At 49.4% G+C, this 18639-nt stretch overlaps 2 protein-coding genes across 7 annotated transcripts in view; one reads left to right on the top strand and one right to left on the bottom strand.

Moving 5' to 3' along the window:
* Positions 1–18639, top strand: part of PTPN6 (protein tyrosine phosphatase non-receptor type 6) — a 23779-nt gene continuing 5140 nt past the window's right edge. Inside the window, exons 1-13 of one of the 6 annotated variants that reach the window (XM_048820847.2) lie at positions 1–109; positions 361–464; positions 861–1078; positions 6150–6272; positions 6601–6790; positions 10410–10632; positions 11756–11872; positions 11997–12110; positions 12512–12608; positions 13053–13132; positions 13245–13394; positions 13574–13705; positions 14171–14325. In XM_048820847.2, coding sequence (XP_048676804.1) covers positions 6212–6272; positions 6601–6790; positions 10410–10632; positions 11756–11872; positions 11997–12110; positions 12512–12608; positions 13053–13132; positions 13245–13394; positions 13574–13705; positions 14171–14325 — 1319 coding nt within the window. In that variant the 5' untranslated portion in view covers positions 1–109; positions 361–464; positions 861–1078; positions 6150–6211. Of the gene's footprint in view, positions 110–360; positions 465–860; positions 1079–5530; positions 5866–6149; positions 6273–6595; positions 6791–8501; positions 8809–10409; positions 10633–11755; positions 11873–11996; positions 12111–12511; positions 12609–13052; positions 13133–13244; positions 13395–13573; positions 13706–14170; positions 14326–18639 lie in introns of those variants that run through there. The other 5 variants (XM_048820790.2, XM_048820828.2, XM_048820839.2 and 2 more) reach the window with 5 other exon arrangements.
* Positions 8283–18639, bottom strand: part of PHB2 (prohibitin 2) — a 27917-nt gene continuing 17560 nt past the window's right edge. The window contains exons 11-13 of the mRNA XM_048821080.2: positions 13492–13626; positions 11458–11863; positions 8283–8508 (exon numbers count right to left, since the gene is read on the bottom strand). The gene's annotated coding sequence lies outside the window, so the exon portion shown is untranslated. The remainder of the gene's footprint in view (positions 8509–11457; positions 11864–13491; positions 13627–18639) is intronic.

Genomic DNA, 18639 nt, shown 5'->3' on the forward strand with positions numbered 1-18639 from the left:
AAGTGGTGAGACAGAAGCCCTTTGTCCTGGGCCCGGTTGCCTGATCTCAGGCTTCTTCCTTCTCCCTCTGCCCCATGTTCGGGGGGAAATATTAGGGCTGGAGAGAGAGGTAAGTGGCATTCAGAGCCTTAATGACTGGATTAGACGCACATGAGTCAGGGGACTCTTACCAGCCCTGATCTAGGAATGTCAGGTCTGTTAAACATCTTGTCCCAGGCCCCATGAAATTAGCCATGCTTTCCCTCTGGGTGCTACCCCCACTCCATGGGTCTGTAACAATCTTCAGTCCTGCACCCCCTTCCCAGGAAATTCTTCCTGTCTCCTTGGTATCTTCAGTATTGTTTATCTCCTTTTTACTAGGATCCTCTGGCTGAGAGCTGCAGTACTCCATCCCCTTGAGCCTCTCTTATTCCTTCCTTCTCAGTGGGGATCCCTGTGGCTGGGGACCTGATGCCATCCTGTGGGTGAGTGTATTTTTCCAGGGGGTGTCTTGGCTTTAGGGTCTGATCAAAGGAGCCTGTGGTGGGAGAAATAGATAAGTGAGAGGCAGACATGGGGAAAGTGAAGACCATAGAGGGAGTGGGCAAGGAGGCTATAAGGGAGCAGGAGTGATGGGATTCAGCAGGGCTGTATTGGGGGGTCAGTACTGCTCACCCTAGCAAAAGTAAAGGCTTATTTGCACTCAAGCACAGATGGGGAAGGGACTGGCCCATGTCCCATGGCAAGTCAAAGGCCGAACCATGAATAGAACCCCTGAGGCCAGGCCTCTCCCCACTCTAAACCATTAGCCCTGCTCCCCTTGTGGAGCTGGGAATTGAACCCAGGAGTTCTGACACTCACCAGAAGTGTTTGTTATGCAGATTCCAGCAGACAGCACTGCAGGACGGCACCTTCAGAAAGCTTCCTATACCGCCAAAAGGGCTGGCAGCTGAATTGTTTTGAAATGGCCACTGAAATTCTGAATTCTGCAGAAGGGTCTGGATTCCACAGTGTCACAAGAGTCATGGAGCCCAGCATACTGGGGGCCCCTCTCCACCGTGGCTTGAGCCACTTGTCCCTGACTGACATCTAAGCCATGGTCAGTACCCAAGGAATTGAAGTCCTTAGCACTGTAGAATTGTCAGTGAGAATGGAATGAGGACCTTTAATGAGGTCTCTCCTTTCCCTCCCTGCCCCCATGCCCATGGTACAAGAACACAGGGGCATAGCTCCAATGCTTATTCTTCTTATTGTATTCTTATTATACAATGCTTATTGTATAAGTAGGGGCATAGCGAGCAGATCGAGGGACGTGATCGTCCCCCTCTATTCGACATTGGTGAGGCCTCATCTGGAGTACTGTGTCCAGTTTTGGGCCCCACAGTACAAGAAGGATGTGGATAAATTGGAGAGAGTCCAGCAAAGGGCAACAAAAATGATTAGGGGTCTGGAAAACGTGACTTATGAGGAGAGGCTGAGGGAACTGGGATTGTTTAGTCTGCAGAAGAGAAGAATGAGGGGGGATTTGATCACTGCTTTCAACTACCTGAGAGGTGGTTCCAGAGAGGATGGATCTAGACTATTCTCAGTGGTGGAAGAGGACAGGACAAGGAGTAATGGTCTCAAGTTGCAGTGGGGGAGGTTTAGGTTGGATATTAGGAAAAACTTCTTCACTAGGAGGGTGGTGAAACACTGGAATGCATTACCTAGGGAGGTGGTAGAATCTCCTTCCTTAGAAGTTTTTAAGGTCAGGCTTGACAAAGCCCTGGCTGGGATGGTTTAGTTGGGGATTGGTCCTGCTTTGAGCAGGGGGTTGGACTAGATGACCTCCTGAGGTCCCTTCCAATCCTGATATTCTATGATTCCCGTCTGTCTTCCACGCTCTCTTTTCTCCTCTGGAGGAGGGACCAGGCAGAGCACTAACATAGCAACTGCTAGATCTGGTCTGTCTAGTCCAGTCTCCTGTCTCTGACAGTGGCCACAGCCAATTACTTCAGATGAATGTGAAGAAAAGCCATTGGTTTATTGTGCAATAACTTGTTTCCAGGAGAAGTTTCTTCCTTAGTTAGTGGTTGGGTTATGTTCGGAAGCAGGAGACATACTATCCCTCTGTTTTTTCTTATCTAATGTAAATGTGGATGTTCTTGTTATCCATCTAAATGTCCAATCTTTTTATGAATCCTGCTAAGCCCATGGTATCAGAGAGACAAGGTGGGCAAGGTAGTATCTTTTATTGGACTAACTTCTGTTGCTGAGGGAGGCAGGCTTTTGAGCCACACAGAGTGCTTCTTCAGGGCCTCACCAACAGAAGTTGGTCCAATAAAAGATAACTACTTCACCTGCCTTGTTGCTCTAATATCCTGGGACTGACATGGCTACAACTACACTGCATACAAGCCCTTGGTATGGCAGTTTGCAGTGCTGAATTCCACAGACTAATAACACGTATTTAAAAAACAGATTCCTTGTTGATACATTTTTACATTACATTACATTAGCTGCCTTTCAATGTCACTGACAGTCCCCTTGCTCATATGTTATGAGAAACAGTGCATAGGAGTGCCTGATTCACCTTCACTATCCAAGTCGGTATTATTAGACAGACAGCATAGTCAGGTGGAGTCAGGAGACCTGGTTTCTGTTCCAGGCTCTGTCACTGACTTGCAAAGTTTCCAGGAGCAAGTCACTTTCCTCTCTGTGCTTCTTCACCTCTCACTCTTTGGCCTGGTTTACCCTTAAAAATTAGCTCAGCCTAGCTATGTTGCTCAGGCAGGGGTGTGAACATTTTTTCACCCTGGGCACCATAGTTATGTTGTAAGCCCCAGAATAGACATGGCTAGGTTGAGAGAAGGATTCTTCTGTTCACCTATTTACTGCTCTTAGGCCTGGTCAACCAAATTTCCAAGTGTAGGTATAACTATGTTGCTCAGGGGTGTAAAAAATCCACCCGCTTGAGCGATACAGTTAAATCAACCTAATCTCCAGTGTAGACAGTGCTAGGTCCCCCAGAGAATTCTCCCACCAACCTAGCTACCGCCTCTCTGGGAGGTGGAGTACATACGCTGACAGGAGAGCTACCTCCTGTTGGCATAGGTAGTGTCTTCGCTGAAGCGCTACAGTGGCTCAGCTGCACCACTGCAGCATTTTAAGACAGATGAATTTACTACACTGACAAAAAAAATCCTTCTGTCACTGTAGGAAGTGACAGCTGCAGCCTTTGTTTTGTCTATTTAGACTGTAGGCTCTTTGAGGCAGAGGCTATCTCTGTGTCTAATATGAATGCATTGCCTAGCACAATGCTGACAGTCTTCAGTTGCTTTCTTTGATGGCTACTGCCCGTTAAGCAAATGTTTCATTGAACCTCCACAAGGACACCCAGGTTCCAGTTAATTTAGAATCCAATAAGATGTAGGATGACAGAATTTCAGCTCTCACCCCATGCTACTTGCTTTTCTTAGCAGCCTCTTGCGAGGGCCTTTAATAAAAGTTTTTTGAAAGCTACTTCAGCCAGTTTTCCTTAATCCACTATTTTATTGATAAATTCAAGGAATTATAATAGATGTTCCTTTGCAGAAGCTGTGATGCTTGTCCCTGTTTGTTATGTTCACACAGAGGGTTGGTTTATAATGCTATTTTTAATCATCGTTTCAGCCAATTTTCCTGGTACATAAGTAAGACTCTCTAGTCTATAATTCCCATGGTCACTCTTAGTGCCTTTTTTCAAGGATTGGTACATTTGCTACCCTCCAGTATAGTTGCTGATTTTAATGAGAGTGCATATTCTTGTTAGCAGCTCATCTGGTGAGTTTTATTTTTGCCCAAGTGCCTATTGCTGTTTAACTCCTTATTCTGATACCCTTGTGACAATCAGAATTTATCTCTGTGATCTAAACCTGCCCCTGCTACAGTGGAGCTGTAATTTCTGCCTACTCTTTACTGGACAGTGATGCTTTTGAATCATTGACATCTCTAACAAGATGTCTTTGTCTAACCTGAGTGCTCCTTAGCACCTATTGGCTGCTGCCCAGTCCTAGTTGAAACAGTTCCATAAACTTTATTTTTCTGTGCCGGTAATCTAGTTCTACCTTGACTAAGTTGCTGACCATTCTTTGTATAAATTCTCTCCCTCCCCCTGCCCCCCATCAAATTCCTGTGCCTGTTAAATGTAAATCCCTCTTCTTAACATTAGTTCGTAGCCATATGTTGAGATTCTGAAGTTCCCCTGACCTAACTGGTCTTTTGTATGGAACTGGAAGCGTTCAAAGCTGCAAAGCCCCTGGAACTAAGCATTCTTTCTAGCAATCTAAATTTAGCTTCCAGGACTTCTCTCCTACACTTCCCCGTGTCATCAGTTTCAGAGTGTACCACAGGCTCCTCCTTAGCCACCACTAGTAGTCTGTCTAGATGTGTAGGATCTGCCACCTTTGTAGCTGAACAGTTCTTATAGTCACCAATTATCAATAGTCTAATGATCAGATCTCCACAAAACACTCAGCCTGTGTACATCTCACATCTGTATCCCCATCTCCTGGAGCACCCTTCTTGTGGTGAGGAGGAAAGACCAGCCTCCTCTATCTCTGTTGGAAGATGGATCCCATCTCTTTGACCCCCTAGTTCTCCACTTCTGCCCCTCAAATGGAGTCTTGGGAAAGTCAGTTCTGAAGTGGGACTGCTCTGTAACATCCCTATATGCCATAGCTATTAATATTTCTCTCTGCATCTCCAGTTCAGCTACTTTGGCCTTAATATGCTGTATGTGGACTCTGCAGGCCCCATGTTGCGTGCACCAGGTGATGCATATGCAATTTGGTTGTGTAGGTATATGTGCTGCATTCTGAACAGTAACCTGGGTAGCCCCAACCCTGGCTGATCCACTGATGCTCTTTATCTCTGAGGCACATCCCAAAAGGATGGTCAAGGGCAGGGAGAACAAGGAAGGATGGTCTTGTGGTTAGAGCACTGGACTGAAATTTGGGAGACCTGGGGTCAATTGCCTGGCTCTGCCTCAGTCTCTTTGGGCAAGTCACTTCATCTACCCTGTGCCTCAGTTCCCCATCTGTAAAATGGGAATAATACTTCCCTACCTTGCAAGAGTGTTGGGAGGGTACTTTCTTTCAAGCTCAGCTAGATAGTTCAGAATAGCTGAGTATAGTCTCAGCTGCTTTCCGACCTCCATGGAGTGGTTTACCTGGTGCCAACAGACATTGTGGGTTGGGACTAATTGCACCACTGCAGCTGCTGGGCCAGCATTTGCGGTCTGCATTGGCCGTGGCAGCTGTGCAGTGACCCTGTACAAGTTGCTATGATCTGCTCTGCACCATTGCAAGAAGCTGTGTGTATTTGGTGTAAGTCTGTTACTGACATGTTGGTGGGGAAGGGAGTTACAAAGCCCAAATGCGTGAGTGTAGACAGGGCCACAGACGAGGTCACCAAAGTAACCCCACTGTGGGTAGGCAGGGAACACACCAAGAATAACTGAGAAGAAAAAGGGAGGGGGGAAAAAAGCCAAAAGGAGAAGCAGAAGTTTGTGCAAAGCAGCTCAGGGCTGAGGAGCTGATGGCTCAGCGACGCTTCCTGTTCCCTGAGTTGTGCGCTATCTGAGCCACGCACTTGCCTTGCTTCTGTTTGTGCCCTGCCACAGGGAGAGAGTGAGTGAGAAGGGGAGGCAGAGTCAGAGAGAGGAAGATGGACTGAGAGAGGGGGACACTGGAGAGGTAGATGGCCAGAGTAACGCATCGGGAACTCAGCATTAGGGAGTCGAGCGGAGACAGCAGACGCTTACTTCCCTTTTCTTGCCAGCGTTAAAAGCGCCTTTCTTTACGTTTTTCAAGTTCCTTTGATTGTAGCTACCCAGCCCCTTGGCTGCTCTCCCTCGACGATGGTGAGGTAAGAGCGGTGCTGAGAAGGTGGTGGGGGTGGGACAGGTGTTGGGGAATCATCTCACTTGCTCTGCCCCCTCCCCCCCCAGTACAGTCCTTTTCTGGGGATGGGCTGGGATCATATCCCAGGGGTGTGTGACAGAGGACCTTCCCAGGCCATCTGTTCTATGACCCCCTCAAGGGTTGGGATCCTTTTCGGGGGACCACTCTGCTCACTGTATGAACCCCTCATAGAGATATGGCTGTATACCCTCTGTCTGACACCATTCACTCTTTTCTACTCTCCCCTAGGTGGTTCCACCGGGACCTGAGTGGACTGCAAGCTGAGGCCTTACTCAAGGGACGAGGAGTTCATGGAAGCTTCTTGGCTAGACCCAGTCGAAAGAATCAGGGAGATTTCTCCCTCTCTGTCAGGTGGGTAACTCAGACGCCATCCTGCCACATTGTCGCCATCCCAGGGATATGTGGATGCTTTGCTCTCTGCTTCTTCCCCTGTTTACCAATACCATCCCCAGGATATATAAGAGGCTGTGTTTTCCAGCCCCATCGCTCCCTCCCTTCATCCTGCCCTCTGCCCAAAAGATACCCGAGTGGCATCATTGTCTGACCCACCCTCCATCCCTACTTCCTGGCCCCATTGCCCCTGCAGTCCGTCCTGGAAGGGACTTTACTTTCCCTTCCCCTTTTCCTGACCCTCTCCTGTACTTCACCAGACTCCTCTCTGCCTCTTCCCTCAGGGTAGGTGATCAAGTGACCCACATTCGTATCCAGAACACCGGGGATTATTATGATCTCTATGGAGGGGAGAAGTTTGCCACGCTGTCTGAACTGGTGGAGTACTACACACAGCAGCAGGGTTCACTACAGGATAAAGATGGGACTGTAATAGACCTGAGGTATCCACTGAATTGTTCCGATCCCACTACAGAGAGGTATGGAGTAAGCAGAGCAACTATGAGTCTTTTACTGAGGAGCTAATGCCCAACTCCACAGCCTCGCCCTGCACACCTGGAGACTGAGGGGCTAGTCCCGTGGTATGCCCCTCTTCACCCCCCTGAACACAGTTTTGGTACCAGACTGTCTGGGACTGAAAGCATAGCCCAGCCCCAACTCCAGAACTAACTAACTATAAAATGCCCCCCTCTCTGCTCCTTTGCACGCAAGTCTGTGAAATTTCAATGTGGGCCCTGCTTATATTTGGCAACTTTGACTTCCGCTGTCTCATCGGTTTTGCTATTTAAATCTTGTTGCTAAAAGTGAAAATTGTGATGCTAGTTACAAGAAGAGGCCTCAATCCAGTGTATGACCCAATGCCCCTCAGTCCTGCCCTGCAGCCCCCATGCTATTCCAGTGCTGGCCTCCCCACACAGCTCTGCCAATGCCCCTCACTCCTGCCCTGGAGCCGCCTGCTATTCCAGTCCTGGGCTCCCCACACAGCTCTGCCAATGCCCCTCAGTCTTGCCCTGCAGCCTCCTGCTATTCCAGGCTGGGCTCCCCACACAGCTCTGACTCTGCCCCTCAGTTCTGCCCTGCAACCCCCACTGCTATTCCAGTGCTGGGCATCCTGCTGATGGACCTCTCAGTCCATGCTATTCCAGTCCCCACTTGGTCTCCCTCCCCTCCCCTATTTGCATATGTCTTTGGCACTGTGTTCCTAAATCAAATCAGGTGGTTTGCACTGTGTTGTGCTCTCAGCCCCCTGGCGGTGGGTAGCTGTTCCACAGCGGTGCCCCTCGCCCTGGGGCAGGGTTGTGGTCCTGTGTGGGGCGCAGCACGTGTGTCCCTCAGCGTTTTCTCTGCTCCAGTCAGGGCCGTTGGCTTGGGCTGGGGCTCTGCAGCTTCCTCCCTTACTATTGCGGTTGGAAACTTCTCTCCCCCCAGCTCTTACGAAAGCTCCTTTTCTCACTCTCTCCCTGAGAGATTTTCCATCACGTGTCTTCCCTGAGCTGGGCCACAGGGGGATTAACTATTTCCTCTCTGCAGAGGGGGAGAATAGAGGCCCAGCCCTGCAGTGAGACAGGGCAAAAAGAGCCCCTCGCCCTGGCAGGAAGGGCTGCCCCCCCCCAGAACCCCAGGCTGGGAGGAGCCTGCCCTAGGTATCTGAAGACAGGCCAGCTCTTGTAAGGCATAATGAGGCTTTCTTCATTGCCTGGCCCCATTCACGTGATCAAGGTCAGGGTGAAAGAGGGTTTATATATCACTGTTATGTGACAGCCAAGGTCCACAGCCATTTACTTCAGTGTTAGTGGGTGTGTAAATCACAAACTGAACCTCGATGGCTTGCTAATCACATAGCCATTTCTTCCTCTCCAAACAGCTCCCTCTGCCCCTAAGCTGACATGCAAAATGATCAGCCGGTAGCGTGTGCTTTTACTAAGTCACCACAGCCCGATGCTCAGACAAAGAAGAAATGTTGGGAATCGCTTTGGTTTGTGAGTAGTTTTATGAATCTGTTCAAGGTAGAAACAACCACTGGTTCACAAGGTAGTTACAGCAACCACTGAAGCACAGCCTGGACTTCAGAACAGGAGCATGAAATTGCCACAGCACTGATTAAATGCGAAAGAGGAGGTGAGGAGCTCATTGCCATATCAAACATGCCTGGGAACAGTGGCCTCAGGAAGAGGATTTGAAGTAAAACCAACTGCTTCTGAAAGAAAATTTGACAAATTCAAATAAGAAAACACAAACAACCCCAGCTCACAACAGCTGAGGAAGTCCTTCTAGCTGGATGGTCGAGAGGAGCAGTCCAGGGACCTCCAATCTGACTGGGAACATCAAGAGGAAATTGCTGATGATGGGACCCTGTACAGAGGATGTTGTGTCGTAATACAACACAGCATGAAGTGAGAAGTACTGATCATAATCCATGGCCTCCAGCTGGGTACTAAGAATGCAAAAGAGAGTTGGAGGTTACCTTGTCCAGCCACACAAGAATGCTGCCACAAAGGTAATAAAATTTAAATAAGATACCTCTGTGAATAGAGGAAGCCAAATACAAAGGGATGGCTGACATCACGAGATACATGATCACCCTGGGTCTAGGGTAGATCTAGCTCTACTATAACTAATAAGAACCTCTTATTAGTGAGCAAGTACTCAGCTTCTTAGAAGACTGAGCTGTTGCAGACCATGCTGAGTAGAAGGGAATAACCATTATGAAGCACTGAGCTCACCAGGGGATTCCAGATGTGTTAGTAGCAGAGAATGGCCCACAATTCACGAGTGGCTCATTTCTGCTCTCCGCATTAATGTATCAGTTCCGCACTGCATGCCACGCCCTTACGTGCACTCAAATGTAGTCATTTAGCAGAAGTGTTGGTACAAATAGCAAAGAACTCGAGAATCAAAATTAAAAAGGGTCGTGGCAGATTCACAGAATCCCTATTTAGCTTTATGAGTCTATCACAACTCACCTCACAGGCTTTCTTAGAGTCCCCAGTTCAGAGACCCATGGGCAGCAGGACACAAACCTTAGTGTCACCAGCTAATAGACTTCCTTAGCCAGAGACCAGTGACCCTGGAGTGCTTACCAAAGAGCAAGAAACTGCAATAGAAGAAAATTGACAAGAATGCTGGAGTCACCCCATTGCAAGTGGGAGAGAATGTTAATTCCAAACAGGAAGGGGCTGGAAACCTTGTCAACAGCTGCACCACTCACCGAGAGGTTGTGTCATAGCCTCTCCTGAGGGTCAGTCTTACAGGAGGAACAGAAGACATGTAGACAAACCCAAGGAGTTTCCATTGGCGCTCTGTATCTAGTGGACACGTAGAATGCTACTGAGAAGGCTTGTGCAATGGGAGAAGTAACACATGTGCCTAGTGACTGACAATGAAAACTACCAAGAGTAGTGAACACAGACAGACCTACCTCAATGGCCAAAGAGATCCCTGCCAAAGGACCTGTTCTGGGAACAGGAAGTGGCTGTGTGATCTGAAAGCCATCAAGCTTCAGAGATGACACATGTCCAATCAGAGTCAGAATAACCTTCTCCTTTGTCAGGGGGTGCAGGTTATTTACCCAGATCAGGCAATTTAGACATCCCATCTGTGTGTGTGTGATATTAAACTGGCTGTACTGGTTGGGCATTTGTATTATGTTTCATTTGATTTTCCAAATAAAGGGGGAATTGTAACTGTAGCTACTTACATCACTGGATACTGACCCCGGCTGTGCCCTGCAGTTAGTCACTGGGTAGTGACCCCTGCTTTGTTCTGGGCCAGAACATACAGCTCTTAACATCTCTCTACCCCCACAGCGTCTCACAGTTATTAAACCTGTCTTCCACTTAGCTTTCCTTGGGCTCCCTGCCCCTGGCTCACCTGTCCCTTCTGTCCCAGGCCCCATCCACCTTGGCGCTCCTCAGGTACTGTCCCTCCTGGCTTCGCTCAGCTACAGGCACCTTCCACTCTTCTCCCCTCTAACTCTTGTTCCCTCCACTTCTTTCCCCCATCGCCATGTGCCCCAGGTCCTGTCCCTCACTTGGCTTCCCTCTGCCCCCCCCCCCCCCCCCCCCCGCTCTTGTCTGACCCTGTCCCATTTTCTCCCAGGTGGTACCATGGGCATCTATCTGGCCCAGCAGCTGAGTCTCTTCTCCAGTCCAAGGCCACCCCTTGGACTTTCCTGGTGCGTGAGAGCCTCAGCAAACCTGGTGACTTTGTCCTGTCTGTCCTGACTGACCAACTCAAAGCTGGGCCTGAGGCCCCACCAACTGGGGCTGCTGGCACCCCTGGGGCACGGCTTAAGGTCACCCATGTCAAGATCATGTGTGAGGTGAGAGGGATGGGGCAGGGTGCAGGGAAGGGAGCAAGCAGAGTGAGGAAAGGAAACATTTATCTGTGGCAGCTGTTTGATCTATTCTATCAACAGGAAGATATGGAAACTGCTGGAATGTTTTTGTATCCAATAATGTATATGAAATCCATGCTAAGGGCTGGGCTGCCTACTGTCGGGTTCCTTAGTCCTTGCCTGGTCTGACCAGTGGCTGCGTGGGATTGTTGATTTTGCTGCATCCAGGATGAGGGAGGAGTCTAGTGCAGACACAAGTGGCAGGAAGACCGGAAGGGAGCTTGGTAGCAATGGGAGCTCCTACATTGGAGGGAGCAGAGATGTGCAGAGCCTCAAAGGCCAGCGTAAGGTGCTGGCCTGTGAGATTGAAGGAGAGGAGAATCTGGAGACTGAACCAGGCAGTTATGCACCTGGGACAGGGAACAAAGTGTGACACGGAGGCCAAAGAGGAAGACAGCGGAGAGAAGAAAGGTCAGTTGTTTCTGGTCTCCTTGGCTCTGTGGGGTTCTTCAAACTTCATAGGGAGTTCCAGAAATGAACTACTGAGCTGTGATGAGAAGCTGAGGAGCTACAAGCAGGAGAGGAGACCTTGTTGAGGTCCCTAAGCCTAGCCTGATCAACCCACACATTTACTAGGTCTTCTCTCACTCCATACCATAATCCTGCTTTGAGGATGCTTTGAGCAGGGGATTGGACTAGGTGACTTTCTGAGGTCTCTTCCAACCCTAATCTTCTATGATTCTAACATGGGTGGGTTTGGGACAGTGGAGAGTGTATGCAGGTGAATTATGGGGAAACAAAACAACTGACCTTAAACAAGAAATGGGGGGAAGTTGACTTCTCTGGGTTTCCATGCAGCAGGACACCTAGGGTCAGCTCACCAGCTTACAAGTTTGATGTCATCAGAACAAGCTCTCAGTTGTCCATCATGCCAGGAGGGTGTGACACATACCACATGAGATGCAGCGCTTCAAACTCAACAGGGCAAGACCTACCCAGGGCTTCATGTCCCAGTGTAACAATCTCCTGTGGCACTGGTTGTAAGATATACCATGGGAAGCAGTGGGTCCATTAGGGGATGTGAATAACACAGCTTTACTCTCTCCAGAATGGGAGATACACAGTCGGAGGTGCTGAGATGTTTGACAGCTTGGCAGACCTAGTGGAGCATTTCAAGAAGACTGGAATTGAGGAGGTGTCCGGATCCTACGTGTACCTGAAACAGGTAAATGGGGTCCTTGTGTCAGGAGTAGTTTTGGAGGCTTCATCCTCTGTCCCTGTCTACAGCATGTGTCCAGCTCCGTTCTATCCCTCTTGCTCACCAAACCTTTCCCTTCTTCCTTACCCAGCCCTATTATGCCACCAGAGTGAACGCAGCTGACATTGAGAACAGAGTGCATGAACTAAACAAGCAGAGCCTGGCTGAGGAAACAGCCAAGGCTGGATTCTGGGAGGAGTTTGATGTAAGTGATTGTGTTGTAACTGTCTCCATGTCCTTCTGGGAAACCCTGCTCCCAATCTCATTCTCTTTCCCTTCTCCATTAATGGATTAATCTCTATGTAATGTCATCTCTGTACCTGGCCCCTATTACCACAGAATCTGAGCATCTCACGCTTTTCAATTAATTTATCATCCCCATACCCCTGTGAGCTAGGGCAGGGTATTAGCCCCATTTTGCGGCTGGGGAACTGAGACTCAGGAAGGCTGTGCAGAGCAGGGAAGTGAACCCAGCTCTCACGAGCCTCCTAGGCTACTGCCCTAGCTACTGGACCATCTTTACTCTGTGTGCTCCCATTCCCCTCAGTGCTCCCCCCACAATCACAGCACGTTGCTCTGCCGTAACGATTACCCTTCCCCTTTCAGAGCCTGCAGAAACAGGAGGCCAAGCACCTGTATGATCGGCATGAGGGGCAGAGACCTGAGAACAAGGGAAAGAACCGGTATAAGAACATCTTGCCCTGTGAGTCCTGCCCTCCCATCAGGAAAAGATCAAGGGGCTGCATGTTCTTGCCTGAGCGGGAAGGCTTGCCACACAGAGCCCTGCCTAAAGTTACCCCAGAGGAAGTCTCAACCTGGCTGGGGTTTATTTGCCGTCCCGTGGGGATGAGCTACAAGGGGCCCCTGACTGGGTATTTAAGGCCATAAAGGATTTAGTGAGAGATATTGCCTCCTCTGCATGGCCTTGTGGGGGTGTGTGCGCGCACATCTGGATAGACGGGCTCATTGGGTTGATCCGGCTCAGAGGGTAAGTGCGGGGCACTGGGTCTGATCTAGTATGAGGGATGGTGGGGAAACAGGGTTTGATGGGCCCATTGGATTGATCTGGAGTATAGAGAGTGGGCTACATGTGGGACCAATGTCTGAATACCTCACTGTTGTGTTAACCCCTTCCTTGCCTCCCTAGTTGATCATTCTCGAGTCATCCTACAAGGCAGGGACCCAAATATCCCCGGAGCAGATTATATCAATGCCAACTACATCAAGGTGAGCCTCCAGAAATGCTGCCATGTCTTGAGGAGGGGGGGCAGGGAAAGGGGCACTGGACTCCTGGTTCCTGTAACCCCTGTCCTTCCCTTGTCCATTTGCCCCTCTGTAGAACCAGCTGATCAGCCCAGATGAATTCACCAAGACATACATCGCAAGCCAGGGCTGCTTGGATGCCACCGTCAACGACTTCTGGCAGATGGTGTGGCAGGAAAAATCACGCATCATTGTGATGACCACCCGGGAGGTGGAGAAAGGGAGGGTACGTGTCTCAGAGGGCCTGCTGCCATGTCTCGCACCCATCCTTCCTCCTTTCTCCGTCCCCCTTCCTCCCCCCCCCCGGCCACTCACCACTTTACCTTTTCCTTTCTCCCTAGGGCTTTTTCTTCTCTGTTAGCCTCCTTGTTTTAGTCTTCACCTTTTCTTCTTGTTTCCTCACAGAACAAGTGCGTCCCCTACTGGCCAGAGGAGGGCAGCACGAAAGAGTATGGTCCCTATATTGTGGAGAATATTGGAGAACATGATGCCCTAGAATACAAACTCCGACAGCTCTCTCTCTCACCAGTTGACAACGTGAGTACCACGCTTCTGAGCATTAATTGTTCCTGGGACTTTAACTGTGGCTAAGCCTTCAAGGTTGGGAATTTGTAACTGTGGCATTTCAGGTAACATTAGGCAAAGGGAAATGGGACCTGTAACTTCTACCTTCCTGGTTCCAGTCTGGTCCCTGATTTGGGAGATGTGGGAGACTGGCAGGCTCGAGGATCAGGGCGTGGAGCATGGGCGCCTTCACCTCTAGGTCCCTGTTCCAGTCCAGCCCTCCAGTCCAGCTGGAGGGCTTCATTGACCTATTGTTTCCCTCTCTCTGTCATTTGTTGTTTGGAAACTAAGTTGGCCTGTTCTCAGTCTGGAGGTTAGTGGGCAGAGACCCTCAGTCCCTTTGTCATGCAGGATGGGAACCTAAGGGATTGAGGGACATGGGGAGGATGGGGTGGAACTGGGCACAACCTACCATGTGTGCATTTTGTTGCCCCCTAGTGTAAGGCTGTGAGAGAGATATGGCAGTACCAGTACCTGAGCTGGCCAGACCACGGAGTCCCCAGTGAGCCTGGAGGGGTGCTCAGCTTCCTGGACCAAATCAACCAGAAACAAGAGAGCATCCCTGAGGCTGGGCCCATAGTGGTGCATTGCAGGTGGGTGTGGGGCAGTACCTGCTTGTTTCAATGTTCCTGCTGCTGTGCTACAGGGAGTGGGTTGGGTGACTCTACAGGGGGCAGTCTCCCCAGACGCCACACTCTGCAGGGGTCATAGTGCTGCTGGAGGTGGCCTCTGTAAATTGAACACCCTGATTGCTCAGTCATGAAAGATCGTGTCTGTTCCCTGTGACTCTCGAGTGAATCCCTTTGTTCTGGCAAATCCCAGTGCTGGCTCTTCCATTCCACCTCCCTAGAATCATAGAATATCAGGGTTGGAAGGGACCTCAGAAGGTCATCTAGTCCAACCCCCTGCTCAAAGCAGGACCAATCCTCAACTAAATCTTCCCAGCCATGGCTTTCTCAAGCCTGACCTTAAAAACTTCTAAAGAAGGAGATTCCGCCATCTCCCTAGGTAACGCATTCCAGTGCTTCACCACCCTCCTAGTGAAAAAGTTTTTCCTAATATCCAACCTAAACCTCCCCCACTGCAACTTGAGACCATTACTCCTTGTTCTGTCATCTGCCACCACTGAGAATAGTCTAGATCCACCCTCTTTGGAACCCTCCTTCAGGTAGTTGAAAGCAGCTATCAAATCCCCCCTCATTCGTCTCTTCTGCAGACTAAACAATCCCAATTCCCTCAGCCTCTCCTCACAAGTAATGTGCTCCAGCCCCCTAATACTTTTTGTTGCCCTCCGCTGGACCCTTTCCAATTTTTCCACATCCTTCTTGTAGTGTGGGGCCCAAAACTGGACACAGTACTCCAGGTGAGGCCTCACCAATGTCGAATAGAGGGGAATGATCACGTCCCTCAATCTGCTGGCTATGCTCCTACTTATATAGCTCAAAATGCCGTTAGCCTTCTTGGCAACAAGGGCATACTGTTGACTCAAATCCAGCTTCTCGTCCACTGTAACCCCTAGGTCCTTATCTGCAGAACTGCTGCCTAGCCGTTCGGTCTGTAGTCTGTAGCAGTGCATGGGATTCTTCCGACCTAAATGCAGGACTCTGCACTTGTCCTTGTTGAACCTCATCAGATTTCTTTTGGCCCAATCCTCTAATTTGTCTAGGTCCCTCTGTATCCCATCCCTACCCTCCCGCGTATCTGCCACTCCTCCCAGTTTATGTCACCTGCAAACTTGCTGAGGGTGCAATCCTTGCCATCCTCCAGATCATTAATGAAGATATTGAACAAAACCGGCCCCAGGACCGACCCTTGGGGCACTCCGCTTGATACTGGCTGCCAACTAGACATGGAGCCATTGATCAGTACATGTTGAGCCCGACAATCTAGCCAGCTTTCTATCCACCTTAGAGTCCATTCATCCAGCCCATACTTCTTTAATTTGCTGGCTATATCAAAAGGTTTGCTAAAGTTAAGGAATAAAATGTCCACTGCTTTCCCCTCATCCAGAGAGCCAGTTATCTCATCATAGAAGGCAATTAGGTTAGTCAGGTATGACTTGCCCTTGATGAATCCATGGTGACTGTTCCTGATCACTTTCATAGAATCATAGAATATCAGGGTTGGAAGGGACCCCAGAAGGTCATCTAGTCCAACCCCCTGCTCGAAGCAGGACCAATTCCCAGTTAAATCATCCCAGCCAGGGCTTTGTCAAGCCTGACCTTAAAAACCTCTAAGGAAGGAGAGTCTACCACCTCCCTAGGTAACGCATTCCAGTGTTTCACCACCCTCATAGTGAAAAAGTTTTTCCTAATATCCAATCTAAACCTCCCCCCCTGCAACTTGAGACCATTACTCCTCGTTCTGTCATCTGCTACCATTGAGAACAGTCTAGAGCCATCCTCTTTGGAACCCCCTTTCAGGTAGTTGAAAGCCGCTATCAAATCCCCCCCCATTCTTCTCTTCTGCAGACTAAACAATCCCAGTTCCCTCAGCCTCTCCTCATAACTCATGTGTTCTAGACCCCTAATCATTTTTGTTGCCCTTCGCTGGACTCTCTCCAATTTATCCACATCCTTCTTGTAGTGTGGGGCCCAAAACTGGACACAGTACTCCAGATGAGGCCTCACCAATGTCGAATAGAGGGGAACGATCACGTCCCTCGATCTGCTCGCTATACCCCTACTTATACATCCCAAAATGCCATTGGCCTTCTTGGCAACAAGGGCACACTGCTGACTCATATCCAGCTTCTCATCTACTGTCACCCCTAGGTCCTTTTCCGCAGAACTGCTGCCTAGCCATTCGGCCCCTAGTCTGTAGCGGTGCATTGGATTCTTCCGTCTTAAGTGTAGGACCCTGCACTTATCCTTATTGAACCTCATCAGATTTCTTTTGGCCCAATCCTCCAATTTGTCTAGGTCCTTCTGTATCCTATCCCTCCCCTCCAGCGTATCTACCACTCCTCCTAGTTTAGTATCATCCGCAAATTTGCTGAGAGTGCAATCTACACCATCCTCCAAATCATTTATGAAGATATTGAACAAAACCGGCCCCAGGACCGACCCCGGCTGCCAACTAGACATGGAGCCATTGATCACTACCCGTTGAGCCCGACAATCTAGCCAGCTTTCTACCCACCTTATAGTGCATTCATCCAGCCCATACTTCCTTAACTTGCTGACAAGAATACTGTGGGAGACCGTGTCAAAAGCTTTGCTAAAGTCAAGAAACAATACATCCACTGCTTTCCCTTCATCCACAGAACCAGTAATCTCATCATAAAAGGCGATTAGATTAGTCAGGCATGACCTTCCCTTGGTGAATCCATGCTGGCTGTTCCTGATCACTTTCCTCTCATGCAGGATTGATTCTTTGAGGACCAGCTCCATGATTTTTCCAGGGACTGAAGTGAGGCTGACTGGCCTGTAGTTCCCAGGATCCTCCTTCTTCCCTTTTTCAAAGATTGGCACTACATTAGCCTTTTCCAGTCATCCGGGACTTCCCCCGTTCGCCACGAGTTTTCAAAGATAATGGCCAATGGCTCTGCAATCACAGCCGCCAATTCCTTCAGCACTCTCGGATGCAACTCGTCCGGCCCCATGGATTTGTGCACGTCCAGCTTTTCTAAATAGTCCCTAACCACCTCTATCTCCACAGAGGGCTGGCCATCTCTTCCCCATTTTGTGATGCCCAGCGCAGCAGTCTGGGAGCTGACCTTGTTCGTGAAGACAGAAGCAAAAAAAGCATTGAGTACATTAGCTTTTTCCACATCCTCTGTCACTAGGTTGCCTCCCTCATTCAGTAAGGGGCCCACACTTTCCTTGGCTTTCTTCTTGTTGCCAACATAACTGAAGAAACCCTTCTTGTTACTCTTGACATCTCTTGCTAGCTGCACCTCCAGGTACGATTTGGCCCTCCTGATATCATTCCTACATGCCCGAGCAATATTTTTATACTCTTCCCTGGTCATATGTCCAACCTTCCACTTCTTGTAAGCTTCTTTTTTATGTTTAAGATCCGCTAGGATTTCACCATTAAGCCAAGCTGGTCGCCTGCCATATTTACTATTCTTTCGACTCATCGGGATGGTTTGTCCCTGTAACCTCAACAGGGATTCCTTGAAATACAGCCAGCTCTCCTGGACTCCTTTCCCCTTCATGTTAGTCCCCCAGGGGATCCTACCCATCCGTTCCCTGAGGGAGTCGAAGTCTGCTTTCCTGAAGTCCAGGGTCCGTATCCTGCTGCTTACCTTTCTTCCCTGCGTCAGGATCCTGAACTCAACCAACTCATGGTCACTGCCTCCCAGATTCCCATCCACTTTTGCTTCCCCCACTAATTCTACCCGGTTTGTGAGCAGCAGGTCAAGAAAAGCGCCCCCCCTAGTTGGCTCCTCTAGCACTTGCGCCAGGAAATTGTCCCCTACGCTTTCCAAAAACTTCCTGGATTGTCTATGCACTGCTGTATTGCTCTCCCAGCAGATATCAGGAAAATTAAAGTCACCCATGAGAATCAGGGCATGCGATGTAGTAGCTTCCGTGAGCTGCCGGAAGAAAGCCTCATCTACCTCATCCCCCTGGTCCGGTGGTCTATAGCAGACTCCCACCACTACATCACTCTTGTTGCACACACTTCTAAACTTAATCCAGAGACACTCAGGTTTTTCTGCAGTTTCGTACCGGAGCTCTGAGCAGTCATACTGCTCCCTTACATACAGTGCTACTCCCCCACCTTTTCTGCCCTGCCTGTCCTTCCTGAACAGTTTATAAGCATCCATGACAGTACTCCAGTCATGTGAGTTATCCCACCAAGTCTCTGTTATTCCAATCACGTCATAGTTCCTTGACATCACCAGGACCTCCAGTTCTCCCTGCTTGTTTCCAAGGTTTTGTGCATTCGTATATAAG

Source organism: Caretta caretta, chromosome 1, assembly GCF_965140235.1.
Source record: "Caretta caretta isolate rCarCar2 chromosome 1, rCarCar1.hap1, whole genome shotgun sequence".
Taxonomy (NCBI): Eukaryota; Metazoa; Chordata; order Testudines; family Cheloniidae; genus Caretta; species Caretta caretta.